This window comes from Oscarella lobularis, chromosome 16, assembly GCF_947507565.1.
Source record: "Oscarella lobularis chromosome 16, ooOscLobu1.1, whole genome shotgun sequence".
Taxonomy (NCBI): Eukaryota; Metazoa; Porifera; class Homoscleromorpha; order Homosclerophorida; family Oscarellidae; genus Oscarella; species Oscarella lobularis.
In genome coordinates this window covers 1,696,914-1,719,234 of record NC_089190.1, presented here as the reverse complement: position 1 = coordinate 1,719,234, position 22,321 = coordinate 1,696,914, and the positions used below count along the sequence as shown (strand labels likewise).

General features: G+C 48.0%; 7 protein-coding genes and 2 long non-coding RNA genes across 13 annotated transcripts; 3 read left to right on the top strand and 6 right to left on the bottom strand.

Annotated features, from left to right (window-relative positions):
* Positions 1-198: 198 nt before the first annotated feature.
* LOC136196804 (pleckstrin homology domain-containing family G member 6-like) lies at positions 199-6,128 on the bottom strand. Of its 2 annotated transcripts, XM_065986450.1 has the most exons (20): positions 6,009-6,128; positions 5,237-5,513; positions 4,485-4,565; positions 4,006-4,269; positions 3,847-3,939; positions 3,689-3,772; positions 3,024-3,104; positions 2,935-2,970; positions 2,754-2,849; positions 2,636-2,683; positions 2,483-2,575; positions 2,299-2,355; positions 2,123-2,233; positions 1,746-1,901; positions 1,549-1,686; positions 1,308-1,445; positions 1,164-1,256; positions 1,066-1,111; positions 894-1,009; positions 199-810 (listed from the first exon to the last, which is right to left on the bottom strand). In XM_065986450.1, the coding sequence occupies exons 2-20, from the start codon at positions 5,495-5,497 to the stop codon at positions 211-213; spliced, it is 2,592 nt and encodes an 863-aa protein (XP_065842522.1). In that variant the 5' UTR covers positions 5,498-5,513; positions 6,009-6,128; the 3' UTR covers positions 199-210. The 2 variants fall into 2 exon arrangements, with proteins under 2 accessions (XP_065842522.1, XP_065842523.1); XM_065986451.1 differs by lacking the exons at positions 5,237-5,513; positions 6,009-6,128 and adding an exon at positions 4,795-5,211.
* LOC136196827 (uncharacterized) lies at positions 5,103-7,425 on the top strand. Its single transcript, XR_010672319.1, has 2 exons — positions 5,103-6,985; positions 7,051-7,425. It is a non-coding gene; the product is annotated as an uncharacterized lncRNA (long non-coding RNA).
* On the bottom strand, positions 6,251-7,736 carry LOC136196822 (peroxisomal membrane protein PEX14-like). The gene is made up of 9 exons (XM_065986475.1): positions 7,674-7,736; positions 7,584-7,622; positions 7,450-7,534; positions 7,338-7,398; positions 7,038-7,258; positions 6,947-6,981; positions 6,704-6,769; positions 6,562-6,641; positions 6,251-6,504 (listed from the first exon to the last, which is right to left on the bottom strand). Exons 1-9 carry the CDS (start codon positions 7,704-7,706, stop codon positions 6,363-6,365), a joined length of 762 nt encoding a protein of 253 aa, XP_065842547.1. The 5' UTR covers positions 7,707-7,736; the 3' UTR covers positions 6,251-6,362.
* A 53-nt stretch (positions 7,737-7,789) lies between these two features.
* LOC136196807 (methylenetetrahydrofolate reductase (NADPH)-like) lies at positions 7,790-10,622 on the bottom strand. The gene is made up of 9 exons (XM_065986455.1): positions 10,116-10,622; positions 9,760-9,873; positions 9,366-9,559; positions 9,156-9,314; positions 8,693-9,100; positions 8,465-8,647; positions 8,318-8,416; positions 8,143-8,265; positions 7,790-8,088 (listed from the first exon to the last, which is right to left on the bottom strand). The coding sequence occupies exons 1-9, from the start codon at positions 10,576-10,578 to the stop codon at positions 7,876-7,878; spliced, it is 1,956 nt and encodes a 651-aa protein (XP_065842527.1). The 5' UTR covers positions 10,579-10,622; the 3' UTR covers positions 7,790-7,875.
* LOC136196808 (ATP-dependent RNA helicase DHX33-like) lies at positions 10,619-13,872 on the bottom strand. 2 transcript variants are annotated; one of them, XM_065986457.1, is made up of 21 exons: positions 13,566-13,872; positions 13,459-13,512; positions 13,274-13,399; positions 13,148-13,203; positions 12,975-13,095; positions 12,740-12,924; positions 12,591-12,676; positions 12,462-12,544; positions 12,310-12,407; positions 12,152-12,250; positions 11,940-12,105; positions 11,819-11,884; positions 11,681-11,769; positions 11,561-11,627; positions 11,401-11,508; positions 11,300-11,344; positions 11,173-11,244; positions 11,104-11,120; positions 10,983-11,049; positions 10,817-10,932; positions 10,619-10,767 (listed from the first exon to the last, which is right to left on the bottom strand). In XM_065986457.1, the coding sequence occupies exons 1-21, from the start codon at positions 13,698-13,700 to the stop codon at positions 10,692-10,694; spliced, it is 1,932 nt and encodes a 643-aa protein (XP_065842529.1). In that variant the 5' UTR covers positions 13,701-13,872; the 3' UTR covers positions 10,619-10,691. The 2 variants fall into 2 exon arrangements, with proteins under 2 accessions (XP_065842529.1, XP_065842530.1); XM_065986458.1 differs by having other exon boundaries at positions 13,274-13,413; positions 13,566-13,585.
* LOC136196815 (dolichyl-diphosphooligosaccharide--protein glycosyltransferase 48 kDa subunit-like) lies at positions 13,856-15,822 on the top strand. Its single transcript, XM_065986467.1, has 11 exons — positions 13,856-14,008; positions 14,065-14,175; positions 14,227-14,417; positions 14,468-14,562; positions 14,612-14,705; positions 14,757-14,860; positions 14,916-14,960; positions 15,014-15,161; positions 15,224-15,347; positions 15,404-15,510; positions 15,566-15,822. The coding sequence occupies exons 1-11, from the start codon at positions 13,870-13,872 to the stop codon at positions 15,725-15,727; spliced, it is 1,320 nt and encodes a 439-aa protein (XP_065842539.1). The 5' UTR covers positions 13,856-13,869; the 3' UTR covers positions 15,728-15,822.
* Positions 15,823-15,885: 63 nt separating this feature from the next.
* On the top strand, positions 15,886-17,649 carry LOC136196816 (fibrinogen-like protein 1). The gene is made up of 6 exons (XM_065986468.1): positions 15,886-16,178; positions 16,233-16,268; positions 16,323-16,364; positions 16,422-16,488; positions 16,547-16,647; positions 16,695-17,649. Exons 1-6 carry the CDS (start codon positions 16,005-16,007, stop codon positions 17,508-17,510), a joined length of 1,236 nt encoding a protein of 411 aa, XP_065842540.1. The 5' UTR covers positions 15,886-16,004; the 3' UTR covers positions 17,511-17,649.
* LOC136196826 (uncharacterized) lies at positions 17,479-18,216 on the bottom strand. Its single transcript, XR_010672318.1, has 3 exons — positions 18,120-18,216; positions 17,679-18,066; positions 17,479-17,628 (listed from the first exon to the last, which is right to left on the bottom strand). It is a non-coding gene; the product is annotated as an uncharacterized lncRNA (long non-coding RNA).
* Positions 18,217-19,594: 1,378 nt separating this feature from the next.
* Positions 19,595-22,268, bottom strand: LOC136196995 (leucine-rich repeat-containing protein 71-like). Of its 3 annotated transcripts, none has more exons than XM_065986666.1 (16): positions 22,166-22,268; positions 21,893-22,114; positions 21,765-21,840; positions 21,639-21,710; positions 21,517-21,585; positions 21,228-21,462; positions 20,856-20,936; positions 20,785-20,804; positions 20,650-20,703; positions 20,484-20,550; positions 20,351-20,426; positions 20,225-20,298; positions 20,063-20,168; positions 19,890-19,996; positions 19,726-19,824; positions 19,595-19,670 (listed from the first exon to the last, which is right to left on the bottom strand). In XM_065986666.1, exons 1-16 carry the CDS (start codon positions 22,230-22,232, stop codon positions 19,659-19,661), a joined length of 1,437 nt encoding a protein of 478 aa, XP_065842738.1. In that variant the 5' UTR covers positions 22,233-22,268; the 3' UTR covers positions 19,595-19,658. The 3 variants fall into 3 exon arrangements, with proteins under 3 accessions (XP_065842738.1, XP_065842739.1, XP_065842740.1); XM_065986667.1 differs by having other exon boundaries at positions 20,354-20,426; XM_065986668.1 differs by lacking the exon at positions 20,650-20,703.
* Positions 22,269-22,321: the final 53 nt, after the last annotated feature.

Genomic DNA, 22,321 nt, shown 5'->3' with positions numbered 1-22,321 from the left:
CGTACTCAGACTGAAGCACTGGCAGCAGTCACACAAAAAAACAAGCGTCATGAACCTCATAAACCATAGCGAATAAATATAAAACTATGAATTAAAATCTAGACAATTAACAGCCCAAATATAAAGATAACACTCGATCTTCTCTCTCTCTCTCTCTCTCTCTCTCTCTCTCTCTCTCTCTCTCTCTCTCTCTCTCTCTCTCTCTCTCTCTCAAACGACCGCACTGCCTACGTCGGGGCCCCAGGCCAATTCATCGACTGACCTTGATGCGCCTAAAAGTCTCTTTGAACTCCTCTTCCCCGCGAGAGCATCTTCTTCCGCTACGTCGCAGAACGAGTCCTCCTGCACTGAACGAAGCGCCGATAGGGATGCTCGCGCCGTCGATCGATGGACGGCCTGCTGCGCTGAGATGGTCTTTTTTCTCTTTCTCGCCTCCTTTCCCTCCTTCTCCTCGTCCGAACTCGACGACGTCGATCTGTATCCGCTCGAGACGCTATTAAATGAAAATTGACTAAAAGTCGACGTAACTGACGTCGGACGTTCGATCGAGTTGCGATGATGACGATTGCGCAATTCCACGCTTGCCGGGGAATCGGGCAACACTAGGCGCTCACGATCTCTTTCGGTCATCGAGAGGCCAGATTTTCGGTGCGAACGAGCTGCCGCCGCGGTAGTGCGCGGTGGCGGCGAGAGGAGAGGGATGTCGTCTGGGGAGGATAAGGACTTGGGGGTTCGCGGGAGTACACATCTTTCGAGGTTTGTAGATGAGGTGCTCTTCACTTTGCCGGCTCGGAGAAGCGCAAGATGGTTCTTTAGGGAAAACGGATCAGTCAGCAAGGATGCTTGCAAAGTAATGCCTAGCCTACTGACTAAGGCTGACTAACTAAACTGACCTTGGCTTTTTTAATCTCCGTCTCCCACTGGAGAGCCTGCTGCGGCGTAATGGCGTTGATCCAGACAACGTTCACAATGAAACCAAAATCTTCTCGATGAATCAACAAGAAACACTCTATACGTGTGTGTTTTAACCACATTGCGGGTTTAGACGACTTCGGCCGGCCTTACCTTCGTGGTTGAGAATTTGAACTTCTACTTTCTCAATAGGCATTGGCTAGAGAGATGAGTTGAAGTCCAAGACCCCGTCAAAACGCATTTCCAGTTACCGGTTTAATGATCTTTTGCTTCTCTTTGGCGCTGTTTCGATGCCGCCCAGTCAGAAGCAGAAAATCCGTAAACAAATACATATGAGCAGACACCTGAAAAAACGTCCCATAATATAATTACTAGAAGCGTTTTAGCCAGCTGACTTTAGATGAGCTCCTTGAACTGGGGCACGTCTGCACCATTCCTTCATGACAAACGGCCCTCTTTCGACACATGGTCATAGGCAAGTCAGGAATGTCAGCAAGAAGATTAATTTTGTTATTTCCTTGACTCTCCAAATACTTAGAAAAGAAAAACAATAAATCAATGATAGATCGGGTCTACTTTTCTGCGCAGAAAGAAGCGGAGAGAGTCTACTTTTTTTACAACAGAAAGAAAATGTACCTCTTGAGCTTCGGACGGAAGACCCTCCAAGCGAATGTATCCGTCAATGCTCTCCATGATCTTCTGCAGCTTGATTTGCTGTTCGTGTAAAAACTTGGCATTGTCGACGTGATGCGCAAATTTTTTCACTTCCAAGTGCTGCACGTAAGCGAGCGATTCCTTTCTATCTTTGACTCGTGATTCACATATAGCCATACCTTTTCGCTTAAAAGAGGCAGAGCTTCCGGTGCGACTTGGGAAGATTTTTCGTGAATTTTAGCTAGGAGCAACTCATAGCGCGTCAAATGCTGCAGAGGTTGTATGAGAAGATCGGAAAGGTGTTGCCGATTGCACGCCTCGTGCTCTTGGCACCACTAGAAAGAGTTCTCGTAAAAGAAGGCAGGAATTTATTAACGCAATATTTCTGTCTAAGCGCTCCCTAGGACAGGTCTCTGATCTGATATCCACTAATCCATGAAACCAAAAGGGGTTTATCTTAATGAAGCCACTAAGGACGTGACTACTTTTAGTAACCTCTCCCGGTGTTAACGTCTCCTCTAGAGCACTTCAATTTCACATTGCAACGATATCTTACCTGCAGGTATGTCGTAAATTTCGAATTTTCCTTTTTCATTGTTGAAAAGTAAGTCTGCCTGTCCGCCTGCTGCGAGCAGAATCTCACGTAGGGCTGCAAATGCGTTGGCATCTACGAAGAGAAAATCGCGCGCAACTTTCGGAAGGAGACTCTCTCATTCAAACGCGCGCACGTACCGAAGAAAACGCTTTGGCCAAGAGAAAGGGATCAAGATGCGAGCCACTTTCCTTCGCCTATAAATTCATAACGTAAGACTACGTCTGCGTCAGAAGCAGGCCGCGAACGCAAAACGCTATGTATAGATCTAATCTCGTTCTTCACGAATCCATGCAAACGCGAGGGACCAGATGTCTATCTCACCGTTGTGTAGACCCGTCTGAGATAATTGTGCCAAAACAAATCAGTCGACTTCCTTATTTCTTTAATATTGCCAAATAGCAACTCTCCGTCAACCTAAAGGATCCTTGGCCTTAGGGGGGGGTACAGCGCCGCAGACTCAGGCGAGACGTTTACCTCAGACAAATACTGGGCGCGTTGGACTGCCTCCAAGGCTTGCAGAAACTACCCCCAAGAACATAAAAATTAGCTGAGACCGAAGAGAAGATAGAGCCCTTTCTAATATCATACATACATAGGTGAGAGTCTTGACGACTCGAAGATAGGACAGTTCGCGTGTAATGGCTTCCCATACGGCTTCCTGCAGCTTGCACTGGGCAGTGGACAAAGACTGCATGGGGGAGAAAAGGGAAGTAAGAGAGGAGATGAGATAAGCGGTTGACCGCAAGTCTAACACAGTTACAATATGCACCAACCTTGGAGTCGACCACAAAATCCTTCCAGGATGACGGCTAAACGAGGGGGTGAAAGGTGGAGGATGACTATGGGGTAAGGGAGGGTCTACCATTTCCTCGGTGGCGGCTTGTAGGTGTGTGTTGAGGCTGTAAACGGTTCCGAATTCGGTCAGGGCGTCCTCAAGAGATTTCTGTCGAGAAAAAGAGAGAGAAGACTACGTGTTAATTGAGCGAAGAGCCAGGTGGATCACTACTATTTAATCAATTCAAGTCTGTAGGTTTTCTGCACAGTAGCGTTCAGGCCAGATACGAGCACGCAAGTTTACATAGCCAGAGAAGGTTTCTAAGAGAATAGAGTGCGTGGGGGGGGGGGGGGGGGGGGGACGAGCGAATGCTTTTAATACAAAAAACATGGGGACGGTGCCTTTTATGAGAAGATGAAGGGCGGAGCGGATGCCCACCGGAGAGGGAACCAATTTCGTGAAGGAAGACTTATAGGGAGCGAGAAAGACAAAGAGATAGAGACCAAAAAAGCCTGTACTTGAGGGGGAAAAGGGCGCCGGAGGAGCTAGAAGACCCCCTCTCTTAGAACAGAACGCGTAACATGCTCTAGCCCAATAGGGAGGCCTGTCGAGCAGAAACGCGGTCTGGGAATAGGACGGGACGAGGAAAGGAGGAGGAACTGTTTCTGCGTCTGTGTTTGTCAAAACAACTCTTTAGAGCCCCAATACAAGCAGATTCGCTTGAAACGGGACAGGACTATGACTCGACGTACCGGTCGCAACGCTTTAGCCGTCGGCTTGAGCGTCTCCATCGATCCAAACCGCTGAAGAGGGCGCTCCGATTGTCGCAACCCATTCTAAACGCAAAGGGGAGAAACATCAACATTGGAAACACTTAGGTCAAGAGGGCGCTACTCCTCTTTCTCCTCACCGCTTCCTCAGCGCGGACGGCCGCCGACACTTCGGCCATCACATCGCCGCAGCTACTCGATCTATGGAGTCGGGGCCGTCGAACAACTTGACCCTATTGTATACACGAAGACACACGCACATAAACCCATCCGGTCTCTTTTCCTCTATGCCCGCTTACGTTAGTCACATTCTTCTGGCTACGAAACGTGCGAATTCGCTTCATGTCGCTCTCCCCGTCCTCGACCTCGTCCTCGATTACAATATCCCCGGATGATGACGACGATGCCAAGGAAACGGTGGCGTTGGAATCCGGTCTCGCGAGTGGCGACTCGCCGTCGCAGTGCAGCCGAAATCCGGTCGACAGAAAAACGTCGTCGAGACTCAGTGAACGCTGAACGCCGTCGTCAAGGTAACCGCGCGTGCACCGACGACGAATCGATTCCTAAGAACGAAAATCAAATGATGCCTCATACCGGGACAAACGCTGCTGATTTATACAAACAAGGCGGGACTCGTCGTCAGCGGCGCCAAGGTCAATCAAATCATGCATATCGGGGAGGCAAAGTTATTGAACTCTAATGTCAACTTGACGTTCTAATAGGCCCAACTCAGCTGGCGGCGTTCGCGCTTGTAGACAACGTCTTTCCCCTTTTGTACCTTGATTTTATGAAGTCCCGATAGTTTCGACGATTTTCGTGGGAGATCTTCGATAGACGCGCTTCTGGTCGTCGGACTGGCCTGAGACAACAAACACACGCGGTGGTCTCCATGGCACGAGCGAGGGACCCCCAAAGACAATAAGAACGAGTACGAGGAGAAGGACAGGAATAACCGATATGAACGCATAAGTAAAATTTCCCAAGCCAAGGGACCACCTCTGGGAGAGAAAAATATCTCCAGCCCCCGACCCTCCTCCCCGAATCGAGATATTCCAAGAGAGAGAGAGAACGTAAACGCGCCCTCTTACCGTCCCCCTATCGCTTTTCCGAAATAATCGAAGGAAGTTGATTGATATATCTCGCCCTTTCTCTCTACTCGACCTCCTATTGTCCATTGACGCAAGCAGAGTTTAGCGAGCTCAACCAGGTGTGGGATTGTCGTCACAGCGAGTCGCCCTCGCGAATTAAAAAAACCGAAGTATCTTCGCCACGCCCACGCTTCGCAAGTGTGCGCTCTCGCTCTCGTTTTCTCGTAATGAATCCGAACTCGCGAATACCGGGATAGATATGCGTTGTCACTGCTCTGAATCGACTGACTCACTGACTGTTTGAATAGGCTCAAGCACATAATGACTTAATCGCTCTACTGAAAGCGCGCGCTCGCCCCGCGGACGCGACCGGAAACATTCGCTGGGAATTGTTCTCTCTCTCTTTTCACCAGTTTTACCCCAAAATGCAAAAAAGACTCACCTGACGCGTCACCGATCTTCGCCTATCGTCGTCAGCGCGTGACTGATCGTGAGAATTCCCATCGGGACTGATATGGGCGACTGTCGAAAGACGAGCGACGGCACGTGGCAAGCCGCGCCCACTTAATTTAGGCAAACTCTGCGATGTGCGTCGTGACGCGACCGCATCGTCGGCGAGCGTGCCACTTCGAAAAATGTGCCGCAGCAGGTGCCAGCCGTGACTTGGTCGACCGTCGATAAGGCTATCAGGGTGCTTAGCCATTTTTCGTCGAATAACCCTACAACGTCATCAAAACTTAATTGGGGGGCCGTACCGGAATGAGGAAGCGGGGGCGGCGCTAAAAAAGCACGGGAGCGCGATCTCCTGAAATGTGGCTCATTATCGTTTCGAGTTCTATAATGCGTTCGCGAGCACGTCGGCTGCGCACGATTTTGGAAGTCTATCGATCTAATCGCGCTTAGGACGTTTACTTTTCTGCGCTTTTTTAGCATACACGCATATCGAGGCTTCGGCTTGGGTGGCGAGTCGTTCTCGGCACGGCAGAAGCCAAGCGAGGACCCCACCCATACTGCAAACGATCCTCGAACGAGAGAACGCCTGCTAAACAGATTCGGCGACAAATCCCCCCCGTCGTCAGGACCGCGTCCCTCCTCTCGGAACGATCGCGCGTTCGCATGCCCCTCGCGCTTCGCGCGAGCGACCTCCTCTCCTGAGCGCGCGCGCGCGTTCGAAGATTGACCCAAGCAAAACTATCAGTCGGCCTACCGCTTACTAATAAAATGGTTTGGTCCCCGGCCGGAAGACTACAACACGGCTTCGTTGCGGCGGCAGTAAACAAATGAAATCGAGGAGGCCGTTCTGTAAACGCTGCGCTATGATAAAAGACGCAGCGGGAGAAATGCATTCTTGACGTCAGCGCGCTATATCAAAAAAAACCGCCGGGTACAGTTACGCGTATCATCCGGCTTAGGCGGCGCTCGGATTACTGAGCTGCGATCCATGCGGATCTCGAACTTTCTAGAGCTAGAGAAGCGCGATATGGGTGCAAAACATCGCAGCAAACGCTACAGTGTACCGATTTGCCTTACGGCAAAAATGACGTCACGAGATTCTTTCTCGCAAAAATTTATGAGTTCTCGTTATCCGTCAAATTCGTTACCGTCCCATTGTTCGAACTCTCGCGGTCGTCTCCTTCGTCTTCTTTCGCTCGTTGCCACGCCGGTATCGTTGACGTTGATGTCATCTTAGGGGGAGGAGTGAACTGACGACTGCAAGGGGGGGCAGATGTACCAGATCGATTTCTAACGGTTCCTGACTTTTGCTACCTGCTGAGCAGCAGACCCTTCAGCGACGCGATCTCCCCTCGAAGTTCACGCGCGACTGTCTCTTCGGCCATCGCTCCGGGCTGCCACAAGGGGGAATTGCATGCACTAGTATGCTAAGGAAGCGACTTGAATTCATTTCTACCTTCGATGCGGTCGAAAATTCCTTCAGCAGGAGATCCATCTGTCTGCTCTGCTTGTCTTGGAGGTCCTATGAAAATTCGGTGGCGGTCACTTAGATTGGTTTGCGTCTATGCTATATAGTCTGCATGTAAGTAAGACTGATGATAGACCACCTGCGTTTTTTCTGAGCGGTAGAGTCAAAGGATCAATAGAACCATTCCACTCATTAGCTCAAACCACGGGTGACACTTTCTATCCATCTCACCTGCAAAGCTGTAAGCGTAGTTTGCACGGAATTCACTAGGTAAAGAATCGTCTCACTGTCTACTAAATTAAAAACGTTATTGTTTACGTACGAGTTTCTGTCAGAGTTCCTCTCATTGACTCGATTGACTCTTCCAGCGTTTTCTTTGGTCTCTTCGACTGGAAAAAGGGCAGAATGTACGTCACAACGAGTTTCGTTAGTCCGTACGACGCGCCGCCAACGACAATCGACGCCGCAGCAAATCGTCCCAGAGAACTGCTCCAGCTTCTTTTTACGGAGTCACTTGCGACCAAAGAATGAGAAGCCGGAGCTCTAACATAAAAGATATTACGAACTTGAGGTTTATTTATTTATTTATTTATTTATTTAAATCTGCATATAAACTTTTTACTCGTTTGTATCGGTGATTCCGACCCGTTTTAGAGCTTCGCCAATTTCGGCGTCGGAAAGACCTTTGGAACAGTGATTTTGCACGTGAACCACATTCGGTCGACTAATACTACCTTTCTTCTTCAAAAATGCCTTTCGTTGGGTTAACGGCGTGTTAGTCACCTTGGGATTGCGCAGAAATTTAATAGCCGTCTCCACCTAGCTCAAATCGTAGAGGAAAAAACACCAGGGAGGTAGAAAAGCAAACCAATTCTTCGCGACTTGCGATAGAAGGCGGAGACGGCGACTAGAGCATAAAAACTAGACGAATGCCTTTGCAATAAGCTCAATATCTCACTGCAGCAGGCTTAGACTGTTCTGATGCACTCATACGAACGCATACGAAGCCGGATTGTATCTCTAGAGCACGCTAGCGTGGCGGCACGAGGGACTGCACGAGGGAAACCATGAGAATAGAGTGCTCGTTTTAAATAACACAATAGATAAATGCTTTGCTTTGAATCAATAATACTAATGCTAATAACTGACACAATGTTGATTCAGTCAGCCGACTTCCCTACTTTTGTAACAGATGTGTCTTCAGCTATGACCAGACGTAGGATGTCCCACAGCTGATTTCCCTTCACGTAGTCATTATCGACGAGATTGGCGAGAAAGTAGGTATCGTGAATGCGATCAATGACGCGTCGCGATTCCGATCCAGCCGCATAGAGACGACCCCACTGGTGATGCCACAAAGCAAAGGCTTCATCCTAAAAAATATTCTACATAGAGGCTCACGGAATGTAACAACTCAATAAGCCTACCTTCCACGAGTGGAAACTCGCTGGGTCGACGACTGTCGGCTGAACGATTTCCTTTCCGGGAAACACGCCCCAGGTGACGGCAATAGCTGAACTCTCGTCCGAATTGGTATACTCAATACTACCCTAATAATACAACGCTAAGTGCTGAGAAATCCTCTACGTTCGCCTGCCCTACATCGTGATTCACAATGTGATACGTAATCCACTTAAAATCCTCTATGACTCTGAGAAGACGAGCGACGTTCTCAGGACTGATGAAGAGCTCAACGTAAGCCTGAACATCAAAGTCCAAAAATTTAGTCAAGACTAATCGTCATCTCACCTTTTGATAGACGTATCCGCCAATGCCTCCCCAGCCAAACTTCGGATCCATCGACGAGGCACCGTTAACGTCGGGCTGCGAGTTGATCGTCCACATTCCGTTCTCATTCAAGTGCGCCAACTGATCGACGATCAGCGACGTCTCCGAGGCCAACTCCTCTTCATTCCAAGGCAATCGATTCACCTAAACAAGAATAGACGACCAATATACGGATGGCTTTAATTGTGCCTTGGCTCCCGAAGAATTTTTCTTTCCCGTGATGTAGCAAGCGAACACCTCGCTGACGTCGGCCTCGCACGTCAACTTGCGTCCCCACATCTTCCTCAGCTCGTCCGGTTTCGCGCGCGAGCGCAAGTAGAACAAGTGATAGTCCTTCAAATCGCCGAACGCGGGACTCGACGACGATCCCCAGCGCCCGTTCGGAAACTCGTCCCAATTCTGCGTGCGATGAATGTAGCTCTTCGGTCGCGTCGCCCAGAAGATCGGTCGGACGTCTTCGCGAAAGCGCTTGGGATGCGCCGACTGTTGCCAGGGAAGCGGACGCTCGGCGAGATCCTCGTTCCACATGCCGAGCTCGAGAAGAACTTCGCGCGTGGCAACTTCGCGATTCAGCGTGTAAAAGTGAATGCCTGGCGCCTTAGGGAGAACACAACTAGAGAAGATTATTTATCGATGTCCTTTATTTCCTTACTCCCTTCTCTAGGAGTGCTTTGCAGAGTTCGTGGCACTGCTTGACACCGTAATCGCGAATCGCTTCGTCGTCGTCCTTGATCGGTTGAATGGCTCTCTGAATCGAATCGGGCACTTCGAGTTTCGATAATTTGACCAAGTGCCTCAACGAATTATAACCCTTTCAAAAAAAATAACTAAAAGCTGATTCAGAGTCTTAAGATCTTTTCACCTGTATAGGCATGATGCCAGGTATGATTGGCACGGTGATTCCCACGCGACGGCAATCGTCTACGTATTTCACGTAGGTGTCCACTTCGAAGAATAGCTGAGTAATGATGAAATCGGCGCCGGCATCTACTTTCTCCTTCAAGTGCAGAAGATCCTCCTCATAGTCTGAAGCATCAGGATGTCCTTGAGGATGACCTTGAACATATAAGAGATTGCGTAGTTTGCACTCGTAACTATTGCGTGGATTTTTAAATCAAATCGATATTTCTCAGAATAAGGACGAGATTGACGTCATGGATACACAAAATCGGAACCACAGCCAAAAAAATTTCAGCATAGAAATCGAGACAACTGGCTCAGTGGGAGGGTGGAAAAAAATTCCATACAAATCTCACCTGCCACGCAAATTCCGAAATAGTCGCCAAATTCTTCGCGTATCAGCCGAACCAAGTCCGAAGCGTAGTCAAGTCCACCTTCGGGTGTCTTCCACGCCTCCCCATCAGAAGCATCTATAGGAAACAAATAGATTGCTCTAAGTGTTCTACAGGGCCACCCACAGGATCAAGATAAGATATAGAACAAGCACAACTTTTCATAGAAAAGGCATAGGCCGTTGCTATTTAAAAACGAAAATGGGCCACACACGCACAGAAAATGCGTACTTATAAATAATAAATTAAATGGAATCAATCTAAATAAATTCCTCTCATTCCCGCGCTAAGGTCAACACAAAGCCATTTTCCGTTCCTACCTCCTCTCAGAGCCATCACGTTTCTCAGACCGGCCTGCTTCGCTTTGTGCAGATAGGCGATCAATTGATCGCGCGTCGCGTCGGTGCACGTCATGTGAAGCATCGTTTCGAGACCGCAATAGTTGAGCGCCGTCGCGGCGATCGCCGTCGAGCTCGTTTCGCCGTCGCCGCCGGGATCGGTGGCGAGATGCCACGTGACGTCGCAGAAGAGGGGACGTCCGAGGGCCATGCGGTCGAAACGGGCGATCAGATTCGCCGCGCCCGGTGCCGTGCGCGGCGGAAAGAACTCGAGCGAGAAAAAGCTTTCCTTTTGCTGCATTTTGCGGCGTATTTTGTTGATGATTTTCGATCCGTGCTTGTGATGGCGCCCGGCGCGATGGTTCGGCGCCGTCGGCGACGACGTGCGGTGTTGGCGGTGGTGGCGTTGGTCGTCGATCGTTCGCTGCATGTGGCTGACGCTCATGTTTGGGAGGCGTTGACGATCATGCGTTGCGAGCGTGGGCTCGGGTCCCCGGCTGTTGAATACAATAGTAAATACTGTTCATAGCTGCGCTAACTATTAGATGTCCTAAAATTTCATTTCTGTTTTCCTTTCTTGAAATACGTCGGGGATATTTCCAATAGCCAATCACGATCGACAATGCACACGTCTCTACAGAAAAAAATTGGCTTTGATGCATGTAGACGTTTTTCGTACTGACCTCATGTAGCTCTTTGTTGTACGGACTATTTCTCTATAAATAACACACTGAGGAGGCGGCTTCAAGTGAAACAGACACGATGAAGGATGAATGAAAACAGACTGATGCGAGTCAGCCTGTATAAGAGTCATTCTCATACATTCTCGTACTGGAATACTTTTCATACAGTCAAGTAGTGTCCATCTTGATGATACTCAGCCGCATTGACAAAAAATCCAGCGCAAAGACTCTTCCTAAGAACAACACAATGCACATTGTGGTTAGTATCAGAATTTTATGCACCGCACCGCAGTTTCACTGTGTCCTAGTTGCAGAAAAATTTTTTAATAAAAGATCTCACGCATTTTTTGTCATACCTGATGACATGACTCCAGTTGGAGTTTCAAATTCGTACAAATCTGACGTAGTTGCGTTCTAATATCAATAACCTAGGCAAAGACAAAAAATTCTCTCAAAACTATTGACTTGTTTTCACAAGCACACCGATTTCATATTCCGCGCGTTAATGAAATTTTCATAGCACCAATCCTATTCGAAACAGACTTTCAACTCACTATTCAAAGCGATGCCACATCTCAGCATACCCTATTTCCTTTCATAGCTCTATAGGCGTGGTAGATGTTAAGCATAGTAATGGGATCACCATCAGGAGAGAAAAAGCGTCGACGAGCAGCCAACGCTTTGTCGCCTTTCTATAGGCAATTCTCAGCGTACGATCCCCTCTAGGCAAACTTTCCTTCCTACCTCTCCATGAGGATAATAGAGGACCGAGTCAACGGACATCAGGGCGACAATAGTCAAAGCCTCCTCACTAAGTATCACCATTCCACGCATTTCAAAAATTTTATAAGGAAACAATTTTACAGGCAGTGATAGCTCTCTGCAGCTAGTAGAACTTTAGATAATTTAGGATCCAACGGAAACTGAGCCATACAGTGACCAGTACCAGTCAACTAAGCAGGGATAAGATATTGGTAATAGTATACAGATATGATTTTAGACCTGCAACTGCGCCTCGCCTTTAACTGCCTCCAATGTGCGGAGCAGCTGCAAGGCTGCTCTGATAGCCTTGAAAATCAAACGAGTGACCATCATTAAAATTATACGTGAATTTTCATTTTACTGCTTCTGGTGGCTTATCCATGAAGTCAAAGTCAACGACGTTTGACACTCCCAGAGCCAAGAGCTCCAGAATGACCGTGGAGAGATTGCACCGTTGAATTTCAGGTATTGCCTGCGCTCGAAGAGAATTAAACGTCGCTTCAGAAAAGAGACGATAGCAAATGCCACTATAAAACAATTTGAGAATAAACAGTAGACGTTTTTATTTCCTGCCTGGTTTCTCTTCCGGCGCGACCAAGCCTCTGTCTCGCCTGTGCTTTCGATACGGGTTGAACGGTAAGAAGTTCCAGCCCACTTTTTGGATGGAAACTCCTTTACATTTTTTAAAAGACGGGTTTTTAGGGCATTTTTGGCATAGAGAAAGCTCGTACCTTTGCTTCACAAAACCTGTATCAATGACGTATTTGATACCGGGTATCGTGACCGACGTCTCGGCTATATTCGTAGAAAGAACGACTTTTCGATGACCCTGCGTAGCGCAAAGAAAAATCTCCACAACGAACACACATCCATCTCTTCGTACAGTGGGAGCCGGATGAAAGACTTTGGATTGCAGTCGCGATGGCAAGGCGGCATACAAGGAACAAACAAATAGTCTCAAATATTCTAGGCGAGAAGTGAGATTAAACTAAAGGAGCGTAGATAATCGCACTGGAATCGAGATGTTGCTGGCAGTCGTTCAGTATGCGTTCAGTCGTCTCGATCTCCTCCTGACCCGTCAAAAATATGAGGATGTCGCTACAGGTAGGTCGTCAAGAATAATTCATATACACTGTTTCACTGCGTTAGTGTTACTGTTACCCCGGCTCTTCCTCTTGGTGTATCTGCAAAGCCGTCACAACGGCTGCACGCGCGTAATCGGTCTGTGGCTCGGCTGCGTATAGGATTCGAACTGGATATTGACGTCCTTGAACGTAGAGCACTTTGGCACTGCCAAAGTAAGCGGAGAACTGGTCAGCGTCGAGAGTCGCAGACATGACCAATATCTACAAGAAATAAATCAGCGAGACGTACAGGCAAATGCGATATGTTCCACCTTGAGATTTTTTAACGATTTATTCTCGGCACGTTGATTCTGAGCTCCCTTGACTATTCCAAAAAGGATGTCGGTGTGAAGAGTTCGTTCGTGGGCCTCGTCAAGAATAATGATAGAATAGCTGAAAGGAAAATTTTAATTAATTAACCAAGGCAGACAAGGAGCTTATGTACTTCAATAGAAGCTTATCTCCCATTGCCTCCCTTAGCAACATTCCATCAGTCATATACTGAAATTGTAATGACAATGATGTCAAATTCGCAATGAAATGAATTTTCTTCTTATAATTATTATATAACCTTTATTGCTGTGTGAGGTGACGTTTTGTCATCAAATCTCACTGAATAGCCCACCTCGCTACCAAGCGTAACTTCCATCTCTTCTGCTACTCTCCCAGCCACAGACGTCGCTGCTACACGGCGTGGCTTTATGAGATATACTGTAGTACACGTCATATTTCTTAGTTTCCATGGAGACTTTCTACCTGAGTGCATGCTATTTTCCCCCCTTTTCGTCCGAATCCGCTCTCGTACAAAAACTAAATTTCAATTTTTTGGCTCGAATGAGCGCCTTTTCGAAGCCCGAATTTACCTGAGGAATTTGCGTCGTTTTTCCGCTGCCCGTTTCGCCGACGATGACGAGACAATCGTTCTGTCGTACTTCGTCGATGAGACGCTGACGCGCCGTATAAATCGGCAATCGACGCCTCTGCTCGGCCAGGGCCATGGAAAATTGGAAATCGCTTGGTTGCTGCGCAATGCAAGGACCACCACGCTCACTCGGACAACAAACCGAGGCTTTCGTGGCAGAAAACTGAAAGATTTTCTTCTTTTGGCGAAAAGCGAGCTGCCTTTATTCGGGTGGTCGCACAGATCACGTGATCAAAGTCGAACACATGGCGACCGTTCTTCATTTCGTTTTAGCTGCCTTTCTTCTTCGCGCCGGCCTCCTGGTAGCCGCCGACAAGGCACTCGTCTTGCTGGACAACTTCAGCACGCGCGAGACTCACTCTATCTTCTTTAGCTACCTCAAGGGTGCGATATTCGACGATTTTTCGTCTCCTCCTCCTAATTTTTCTCTCTGTTTGCAGGCAATGGCCTTCATCTCACGTACAAACTTGCCGATGATCCGAATCTTTCTCTTATCAAGTACGGAGAGTTTCTGTACGATCATCTGATCGTCTTTTCGCCGTCCGTAGCAGGTGAGGTCCCTCGCGAGGAACCCCGTCTTCGAAACCCAATCTTTTTCGCAGAATTCGGCGGCGACATCGACACGAACGCCATCACGAGCTTCATCGACGGCGGCGGCAACGTTCTCGTCGCGACGAACAGCGACATCGGCGACGTTCTGCGCGATTTGAGCAGCGAGTGCGGCGTCGAATTCGACGAGGAGAAAACGGCCGTCATCGATCATCTGAACTACGATTTCGCCGACGAGGGAATGGTAAGTCGAGGAGGAGAGCCCCCTTTCGGGGGAAAACCGTTCTCTTTTAGCACACTCGCATTCTCGCTCATCCTGGAGACGTGATCAAAGCTCCAATAGTCGTGAGTCAACCTCCCAAGGCACCTATTCTTTTTAAAGGAGTGGGGTGAGAGAGCTTTCCTTCATATAACTTTATTTAGAAAATACTAATTTAGAATGACGTCAGATCCTGAGAATCCTCTCGTCTTGGAAATTCTTCACGCTTCGTCAATGGCATACTCTTACACACCAGATTCTTCCATAACGGATGTGAGCTTTCAGATCTTAAAGGTGTAGTTATTTATTGGTGCGTCCTTCTAGTACCCCAATGCTGTTGGCAAGTCAACGCTTCTCATAGCCGGTCTTCAGGCTCGAAACAGCGCACGCGTTATCTTCTCGGGATCGTTGGACTTCTTCAGCAATGAGTGAGACTGTTCATGCACTTTCGGAGTTCAAATGATGCTAAAAGTATATCAATAGATTTTTTCTTTCGCCTGTTCAAAAGGGGATGGACGGTTCTCAGAAGTGATATCAGTATATTGCTAGCTGTCTAAGTGGTTTGACTTCGTTTCTCTTAGATTCGATGTCTCTGGAAATCAGGAGTTGGCCGAGAATTTGGCCCAGTGGGTTTTCAAAAAGAAGGGAGTCTTGCGTCATCTTGAAGTGAAGCATCACATTCAAGGAGAGCCAGATGCGCCTGAAGCGTACACAGTATCGCAAGACGTGGTAAGAATCAGTATAAAAAAACCCGATTTTGTACTTCATCTATTTACGTGTACGTCTTATAGGAGTATTCCATAAAAATTGAGGAGCTTGTGAAGGGGAAATGGGTTCCGTTTCGTGCCAGTGATGTCCAGATGGAATTCGTTCGCATCGATCCCTTTGTTCGTCTAACACTCAATAGCACGAAGAGTAAGACCAGTAGCCACTTCAATCGTGCTGACCTTAGAGGGACTTCTGTTTCTTAGATGGGATATTTCGGGCGCGTTTCACACTGCCAGATGTCTACGGCGTCTTCCAGTTCAAAGTAGACTACAAGAGAATTGGCTACAGTAACCTGCATTCGGCAACTCAGGTCCTGAATCCCAACATTGTCGTGACCGAATCATATGAGTCTCTCTCTCTCTTAGGTTTCTGTTCGTCCTCTGACTCACACCCAATATGAACGCTTCATCTTTTCGGCTTACCCGTATTATGTTGGAGCGTTTTCCATGCTGTTTGGGCTTTTCGTCTTCAGCATGGTTTACCTCCACCACAGGGACAATCCGTCAGAAGGAAAGAAACTGCAATGAGTTTCTCTGGAATTTGTGTAGCAGGGCGCTGTTTTAGTGTGAGGGTTCAATTTGAATTTTGTTTGCTCGGCTCGTAAATTCAATATTGCACCCAAGCGCGTGTATTGGTGTACTTGGCCCTCGTTAGTTAGAACGGAACTTCTTCTTCTTGCCAAACTGTTTCCCATTACGCCGGCCCCCCGTCAATGAATATTCAATGGCACGTGCGAACAAATTATTGACAGCCCGTGTCTTATAAACAGGGGGTCCAACCCATTGTCCGCTCATAGAAGCCGCGATGACCTATTCTTTGTATCTCGTGTCGTCTGTCCTCCTGCTTAGCTGTGTTGGCAGAGCAACAAACTCCAATTCTTGCTCCCAAGCGACGATCATTTCGTCATCCGGCTCAACTATTTGCATGCCTCTGGACGCGTATATGGAACAGTTTCCCCAAAACACAGTAAAGGGAGAGGTAAGTAAAACAATCATAGATACCACAGGGTCTCTACAGTAGAGGACGAACTAGAAGGGAGAGAAAGGGTCTCCAGGACCAGCAATAAAGGTGAGTTAGACACTGTGACATGCGATACGTCGGAAAGTAATGCATATCGTTCAGGGAGAAAAGGGAGAGATGGGAATGAACTGCACTAAGAGCGAGGTACTATCGTCTCGATCACTGTTTACTTTACTGGGGAAAATATGATCTTCCCACCAGAACGGCGGAAGCGCGGTAACTCGAGAAGAAATAGACGAAATACGTCGCGAACTGAAAATACTAAGAGGTGAGGAGAAACTGCAGAGACGTACATGGAATGATTTAAATGGAATTCTTTGTATCAGATGCCATCTTTGCCATGTCCACTACAGCCAGAGATGCCGTCGTTCCTGCTACGGTTTCAAAGAGTTCTTCTTTACGAGTTACATCTACTCCCGTTTCTACTGTAAGTAACTAACGATGACATTTCCTCAATCTAGCTACCATTTTCAGTTTGTTCCCAAGCCAACTACGGTTCCTCAGGATGCAAATTGGGCGGTTACAAAGAGTTCTTTATGGGTCGCGTCTACTCCCGTCGCTACTGCAACGATGAAATTTCCTCAATCTAGCACCTATCATCAGTTCGTTCCCAAGCCAACTATTCTACCTCCGGCTCCGGTTCCTCAGTATGCAAACTGTTCCTGTGCCTGCATCCGCAGACAGAACAATGAAAGTCAAAGCGGTGTTTACAAAATCCTAGGATTCAATTCGACGACGGCATCACTAGTCTATTGCGACATGGAAACGGACGGGGGCGGCTGGACTGTTTTCCAACGACGACAAGACGGATCTGTCGATTTCTACCGCGACTGGAACGACTACAAAAACGGTTTCGGTAACGCCAGAGGAGAATTCTGGCTGGGACTCGATATATTGCACTGGCTACTTAGTCTTAGCGACAACGGCAATCGACTTCGAGTCGATTTGGGAGACGCGGACGGGGAACGACGCTATGCTGAGTACGCGACTTTTTCTATTGGGGACGAGAGTACCAAGTACGTTCTGAGTGTGAGCGGGTACAGCGGAGACGCGGGGGACTCGCTCGGGCCCACGCACAGCGCAATGAAATTCACAACTAAGGATCAGGACCACGATACTTTGGATGGAGATAATTGCGCTGTGGTGTATAGAGGTGGCTGGTGGTTCAAGGACTGCCACGACTCGGGGCTCAATGGGGAGTATAACGGGACGGCTGATGCGGGCATATGGTGGAAAGATTGGAAAAGGGAGCCGCTGAAATTTTCCGAAATGAAATTTCGATCCAATTAGATATTACAGTGACGTTTGTTTACCCCCTCCCCTTTTCCCTGCCTAATTCTGAACGCTACCTAAGGTGCTGACTTATCTTGTTTGTTGCATAAAATTGATCGCTCAACAGAAAATGCTCCTGAAAAATAAATGAAATACGCGTCCCTCTTCATTATATAAGAGCTCAACTTCGTGTTCATTTTTGCTTCATTTCTCTGTCGCGGAGAGTCTCAAAGTGTAGGTCACAGCCAAGTCCAATTCAAACTGGATTGACAGTGCGTGAAAAATTTGCCTTACTGGTGTTATGACGTGGAGAACAATCCGTATGTGCCGAGAAACGCGCACAGACGCGCTCGTAGCCGAAGCCTTGTGGGTTCTCAGTGATGCTGCTTTGTTCGTGGCGATGACCAGGTGCGGAAATCGGAGAGAAAGGACGTGCCATGGGGCGAGCGCATGCAGTTGAATTTCCATTGGGCCACTGCACTCGCTTTCTTCGTCCGTGACATTTCCTGCACGTCCTATGTATTTCTTTGGATTTGTCCGCGCAATCGCGACGACTTTTCACCGTCCCTCGACACTAGAAATGCGGAACTCGTCGATCGGAAGCTGATAAACACCCCCCTAACGGACTTCTCACGACGCCGATCAATGCTTCGCTGTATTTTCTGCATGAATCGAGCTCAGAAACTCGTCGCAATAGACTGGCGGCCGACTTCGTCGTTTGTTTCGATCAGCTATAGCGTGCGCTGACGCCGCGCTCGAATTACGCGGAGCGGTTCCGTTTACTTTATTTTTATATTTTTTGTACACACGCTACGCTACAAAAAAATCTTACTACGCAAGAATTCAAGTTTGACGCTGCTTCTGACTCGGACGACGATATTCGTCCATTCGTGGCGTTGATTTCTCAAAGTTGCTCGCTCCAACCTAAAAAAAGAAGCCATTATTCTGCCAAATAGCCGTTGTACGTACCTTTTGGTTGCGTCCGTATTAGCGTTATCCAGGCTACACCGCGTGGAGGTTCGGACGCTTCGTAGCCCAGGGAAGTCTTCGCAAAGCGATGACTCCCTTCCAAAAAGTTTCGGGTGAGTTGCTGCTTCATCAGCCCCCTCAATCAGTATCCGCCTGGACGAGTAGTCGGTCCCTAATACCGAGTCCCCCGGCGCGACGATACCTGACCACATTGGTAGGCACAAGGCCAAGAACCAGGGCTTCTGAGTTGGAGAACGGCCGACCACTGTTTGTAGAGGCCGACAAGAAAGACAGTGCAATGCCGAATAGACTTCACCTGAGCCGGATCATCCTCCGTCTAATCGTGCCGTCGGGTGAGAAAAGTGCCGGCAACCAGACCGTTTTTGAACACCCCCTCCAAGCCGTAACCGCTCGAGCCTAGCGCAGTTCGTGCTTGTTGGCAACAATAAGACATCGGCGATCGTTCCGCTCAGTGCGCGTACCGAGGCCGAAGCCCCCCTTCGCCCTGCCTACAGGCTCCGGCACGGTAAAAACCGTGGGCCACGCTGATCCGCCAATCCAGTCTTGCCTTTTGCCTTCCCCCGAGCCGGTCCGTTCAAGGACGAGACGCAGCGAACCGCGAAACATCCACCCTCAGCCGCAACTGAAGGAAAATCGGTGTGCACTTCGCTTATAAGCAGCGTAACCCCGCCCAGCGCGCTCATTGGTCCGTTGCGGTCACGTTGCACTCACCTAGCGTGCCCATTGGTTCAAACGAATAGGTGCAACTTTTTCAACTGCAAACGGTTCAATACCGGTTGAGCCGGTTTTTTAAGCACTGTCAGCAATCTATATTTGGCTATATGATTATGCAAGGCATCACGCAGCACAGGCGTGGCTAAGATGGCGGCCAAGATGGCGGACTTTATGCGAACGATACTATGGATAGGATTAGGCTAGGACGCGGCACCGATCGAGAAAGGATGGAAAAGCCATCGATGCACAAGCTGATTCGAAATCGAGGCAGTGTAGCGCTTTTTGAGATGTCTGCGCTGCTTCGATGACGACGATGCCAATTTTCTGGCAATCGTCCGCTTCTGAAGCCTCGAAAATGGAGCCTAATCAATCTATAAGGTGTTGTGCTGCGTTTGAAAGAATTTGAAAAGTTTGAATTTGACTGTAATAATTATATGGAGCAAAATAAAATTATCACAGTATTTACTGCTCTTCCTAGAGTTAATGTGACTGTTAGTTTCGCAGACAAATACAATGTTTCTATACTAACCTGTATGGTACTGTCGTCGTCAGTGTAGAATGGATCTTTCGTCGCCATGAGCTTAGTGAGTGCAAGAAACTCAGGACAGTCGTCTGGAAAGCAATTGTGCTAAAAAAAACCATCTCGGTGAATTTGTCTGCCTTTCCTGGCTAGCTCTCTACTGCAGTGCTTACATCAAGTGATAGTCTCATCAATCCACTGCCCAGAGGAAGACGAAGAGTCGACTGAAATTTTATCGTGGCGAGAAAGGCAGCAAGACCACACTCGTCAACATAATTATCTAGAAAAAATAGAACAAAGCTGCTGCCCCTGTACGCAGACATTGAATTTGTGCCCACTATCTTACAGGACAAGTTGAGATTGGTCAGTGCACGATTCCCCAGTATGTATTTCTTTCCTCCCACCTCTTCCACGGGTTCCACAAGTGGATTGCAGTGTTCCAAAAGTGACGGCTATGTAAAATTGGTAAGATGTAGTATGCAGAGGTACTGCATCTGCTATATTGTACCTTTGCTCCTTCTTCACCGTGGTCTGAGTGTTTCTTTCCTTTGGTTCTTCCCTTTTTCTGATCAGCACTTGAAACTGGAAATGCTATTAGGGCACGTGCATATAATATATTCGTGGGGCACCGCACTACTTTTCTTTCCTCGGCCACTCGTCAATTCCTTTTCGTCTTTCTTTGCTTTCTCCTCTTTCTTAGGGGGAGCCTCCTAGACGTAGTAGTTCACACGAGATAGAACGTGCGTGTACGCAGTTCTCTCTCTCACTCTTTTCTTTGTTGGAGGCGTCGATTTTTCTTTTCCTTTGTCCTTTCCCGCTATCTGACTGCCACTACTACAATTCAAAACCAAAGCATTATTTTCAAATAAACAAAAATTCCACAGTAGTTAGTAAATTAGTTGGCCTTAGTAATTAATCAATTGATCAACTCACATATTAGATTTGAGCGTTTTCTTCTCAGGCGATGCATGCACAAGCAGAGTAACACTGATTAAAAAATTAGCATCAGCATTAGAATCAAGCTTCAGCAGCCAATAGCAATTAAAAACAGCAACAAAAAATACTCACGTGGGCTTTTTCTCAACAACCTAGAAGAAAATCAAAGTACTGTACAGTGTACATGTATATATGTCTCTTACTTCAGCTGCCTGCTTCTTTTCTGCGTGATACATTCGCCTTGCGACAATCTCGTGATGACTCAATGCAAACCGAGCTAAAACCTTGCAGCAAAACCATTTTTGGGGTGCAAGTGTCTGCAACTCGTTGCGCGCGAGCGGTGCTTGCGGCTCAGGCGCATGGAACGCCACTCGTGCATTTTAGTGTTGGCGGGAACGCCCATTTTTGGGGTGCAAGTGTCTGCAACTCGTTGCGCGCGAGCGGTGCTTGCGGCTCAGGCGCATGGAACGCCACTCGTGCATAAAGTAGTGTTGGTGGGAACTGTGGAAATGGTCTCTGTCTTGAAGGGGGGGAGGGAGGGGGAGGGGGAGGGGGGGGGGGGGGGGGAGGCTCACTTCAGCCAGTGGACCAACTCCCTCGTCGTCGATTTTGTTATTGGCGAGGGAGAGCGACAGAAGCGTGCGATTGATTCGAAGTCCGGCAACGATGTGTTTTGCTCCGACGCTCGAGATTCGATTGTGGGACAAATCGAGAACGAGAAGGCTTTGATTGGCTGGTAGACATTCTCCCAAATACTGCGCTCCCACGTCGTTGATGCAATTTCCGCGCAGCGACAAGTTCTGGAGTGGACTGGCACAAAGGGAAAATTCTTGTTCAAGCCAAGGGATGATTTGTCAATGATACCTGTTTTCGTGGTCAAAAAGAAAGGAAAAATCCCCTCCAGGTATAGGATTCCCAGAGAGAGACACATTCCTTAGAGAGAAGATTCATTCAAATAAATTGTAGATTACGTTTATCCTTATCACTTGATATTGAACTGATTTATTAGATGGGCAAACTTTTCCAGAAGCCTCTTGTCCAAACCGACGTTCCAAAATCTATTCGAGAACTCCGGCTAGCATAGTTCGCTTCAAATTTAATTATTGAGCTACTTTATTGTCGTAAGAGTGGAACATAGAGGAAGGGCGAGTGTCAAAACATTCAGAACTTTCTCGTCGACTTTCCAACCTCAAAAACGAATTCGGAGCTTTGGGAATCAATCCATATCTCGTCGATTTACCTCTGATGTGGATCGTTGCAACCGATCCCCGCACGGATTCGTCTTCCAATTCGACGAGAACTTTGGGACGAAAGAAGTCGACGTTTTCTGTTATTTTCGGCTCCGCTTCGTCGACGGATGCGCCCTTTGGCGACAGAACGACGACGTCGACCGCGTGAATTTCTTCTTGGACGCACAGAAGAGGGAAATCCGTTTCGAAAATTCCCGTTAGCCCGTCGCCGTCTGGAATCGACGTTTCGGGGAGTTCCGAGCGGTTGACTAGAAAGATCTGACCTGGGTTGCTTGGTTCCGATTCGGGAGGAGGCTTTTCGGCCGCCTTCTGCGCTCCTTTCTTCGTCATTTGAAGGTTGCTAAGGACAAACACAATGACGTAGTGCTATTGTTACGGTGAGGCTACCTTATGTATGCATCTATGATGTATGGGCCGTA

Coding starts and splice junctions, on each gene's coding strand:
- LOC136196804 (XM_065986450.1), bottom strand. CDS start 5,497: ATGGCTAAGCACCCTGATAGCCTTATCGACGGTCGACCAAGTCACGGC. Junction 3,940..4,005: donor GCCAGAAGAATGTGACTAAC/GTAAGCGGGCAT, acceptor TGTATACAATAG/GGTCAAGTTGTTCGACGGCC. Junction 2,684..2,753: donor TCGTCAAGACTCTCACCTAT/GTATGTATGATA, acceptor TCTTGGGGGTAG/TTTCTGCAAGCCTTGGAGGC.
- LOC136196816 (XM_065986468.1), top strand. CDS start 16,005: ATGACCTATTCTTTGTATCTCGTGTCGTCTGTCCTCCTGCTTAGCTGT. Junction 16,179..16,232: donor AAAACACAGTAAAGGGAGAG/GTAAGTAAAACA, acceptor AGGACGAACTAG/AAGGGAGAGAAAGGGTCTCC. Junction 16,365..16,421: donor TGAACTGCACTAAGAGCGAG/GTACTATCGTCT, acceptor TCTTCCCACCAG/AACGGCGGAAGCGCGGTAAC.
- LOC136196807 (XM_065986455.1), bottom strand. CDS start 10,578: ATGAGCGTCAGCCACATGCAGCGAACGATCGACGACCAACGCCACCAC. Junction 9,315..9,365: donor CTGGCATCATGCCTATACAG/GTGAAAAGATCT, acceptor TTTTTTTGAAAG/GGTTATAATTCGTTGAGGCA. Junction 8,089..8,142: donor CGAGTTTCCACTCGTGGAAG/GTAGGCTTATTG, acceptor AATATTTTTTAG/GATGAAGCCTTTGCTTTGTG.
- LOC136196815 (XM_065986467.1), top strand. CDS start 13,870: ATGGCGACCGTTCTTCATTTCGTTTTAGCTGCCTTTCTTCTTCGCGCC. Junction 14,418..14,467: donor ATTTCGCCGACGAGGGAATG/GTAAGTCGAGGA, acceptor GTTCTCTTTTAG/CACACTCGCATTCTCGCTCA. Junction 14,961..15,013: donor GGGATGGACGGTTCTCAGAA/GTGATATCAGTA, acceptor CGTTTCTCTTAG/ATTCGATGTCTCTGGAAATC.
- LOC136196822 (XM_065986475.1), bottom strand. CDS start 7,706: ATGAGTGCATCAGAACAGTCTAAGCCTGCTGCA. Junction 7,535..7,583: donor TCGCAAGTCGCGAAGAATTG/GTTTGCTTTTCT, acceptor GATTTGAGCTAG/GTGGAGACGGCTATTAAATT. Junction 7,259..7,337: donor GGAATCACCGATACAAACGA/GTAAAAAGTTTA, acceptor CTTTTATGTTAG/AGCTCCGGCTTCTCATTCTT.
- LOC136196808 (XM_065986457.1), bottom strand. CDS start 13,700: ATGGCCCTGGCCGAGCAGAGGCGTCGATTGCCGATTTATACGGCGCGT. Junction 12,677..12,739: donor CACCAAGAGGAAGAGCCGGG/GTAACAGTAACA, acceptor ACCTACCTGTAG/CGACATCCTCATATTTTTGA. Junction 12,408..12,461: donor TCTTTCATCCGGCTCCCACT/GTACGAAGAGAT, acceptor TGCGCTACGCAG/GGTCATCGAAAAGTCGTTCT.
- LOC136196995 (XM_065986666.1), bottom strand. CDS start 22,232: ATGACGAAGAAAGGAGCGCAGAAGGCGGCCGAAAAGCCTCCTCCCGAA. Junction 20,937..21,227: donor GAGTTGGTCCACTGGCTGAA/GTGAGCCTCCCC, acceptor TTTTGCTGCAAG/GTTTTAGCTCGGTTTGCATT. Junction 20,551..20,649: donor AAAACGCTCAAATCTAATAT/GTGAGTTGATCA, acceptor TTTGAATTGTAG/TAGTGGCAGTCAGATAGCGG.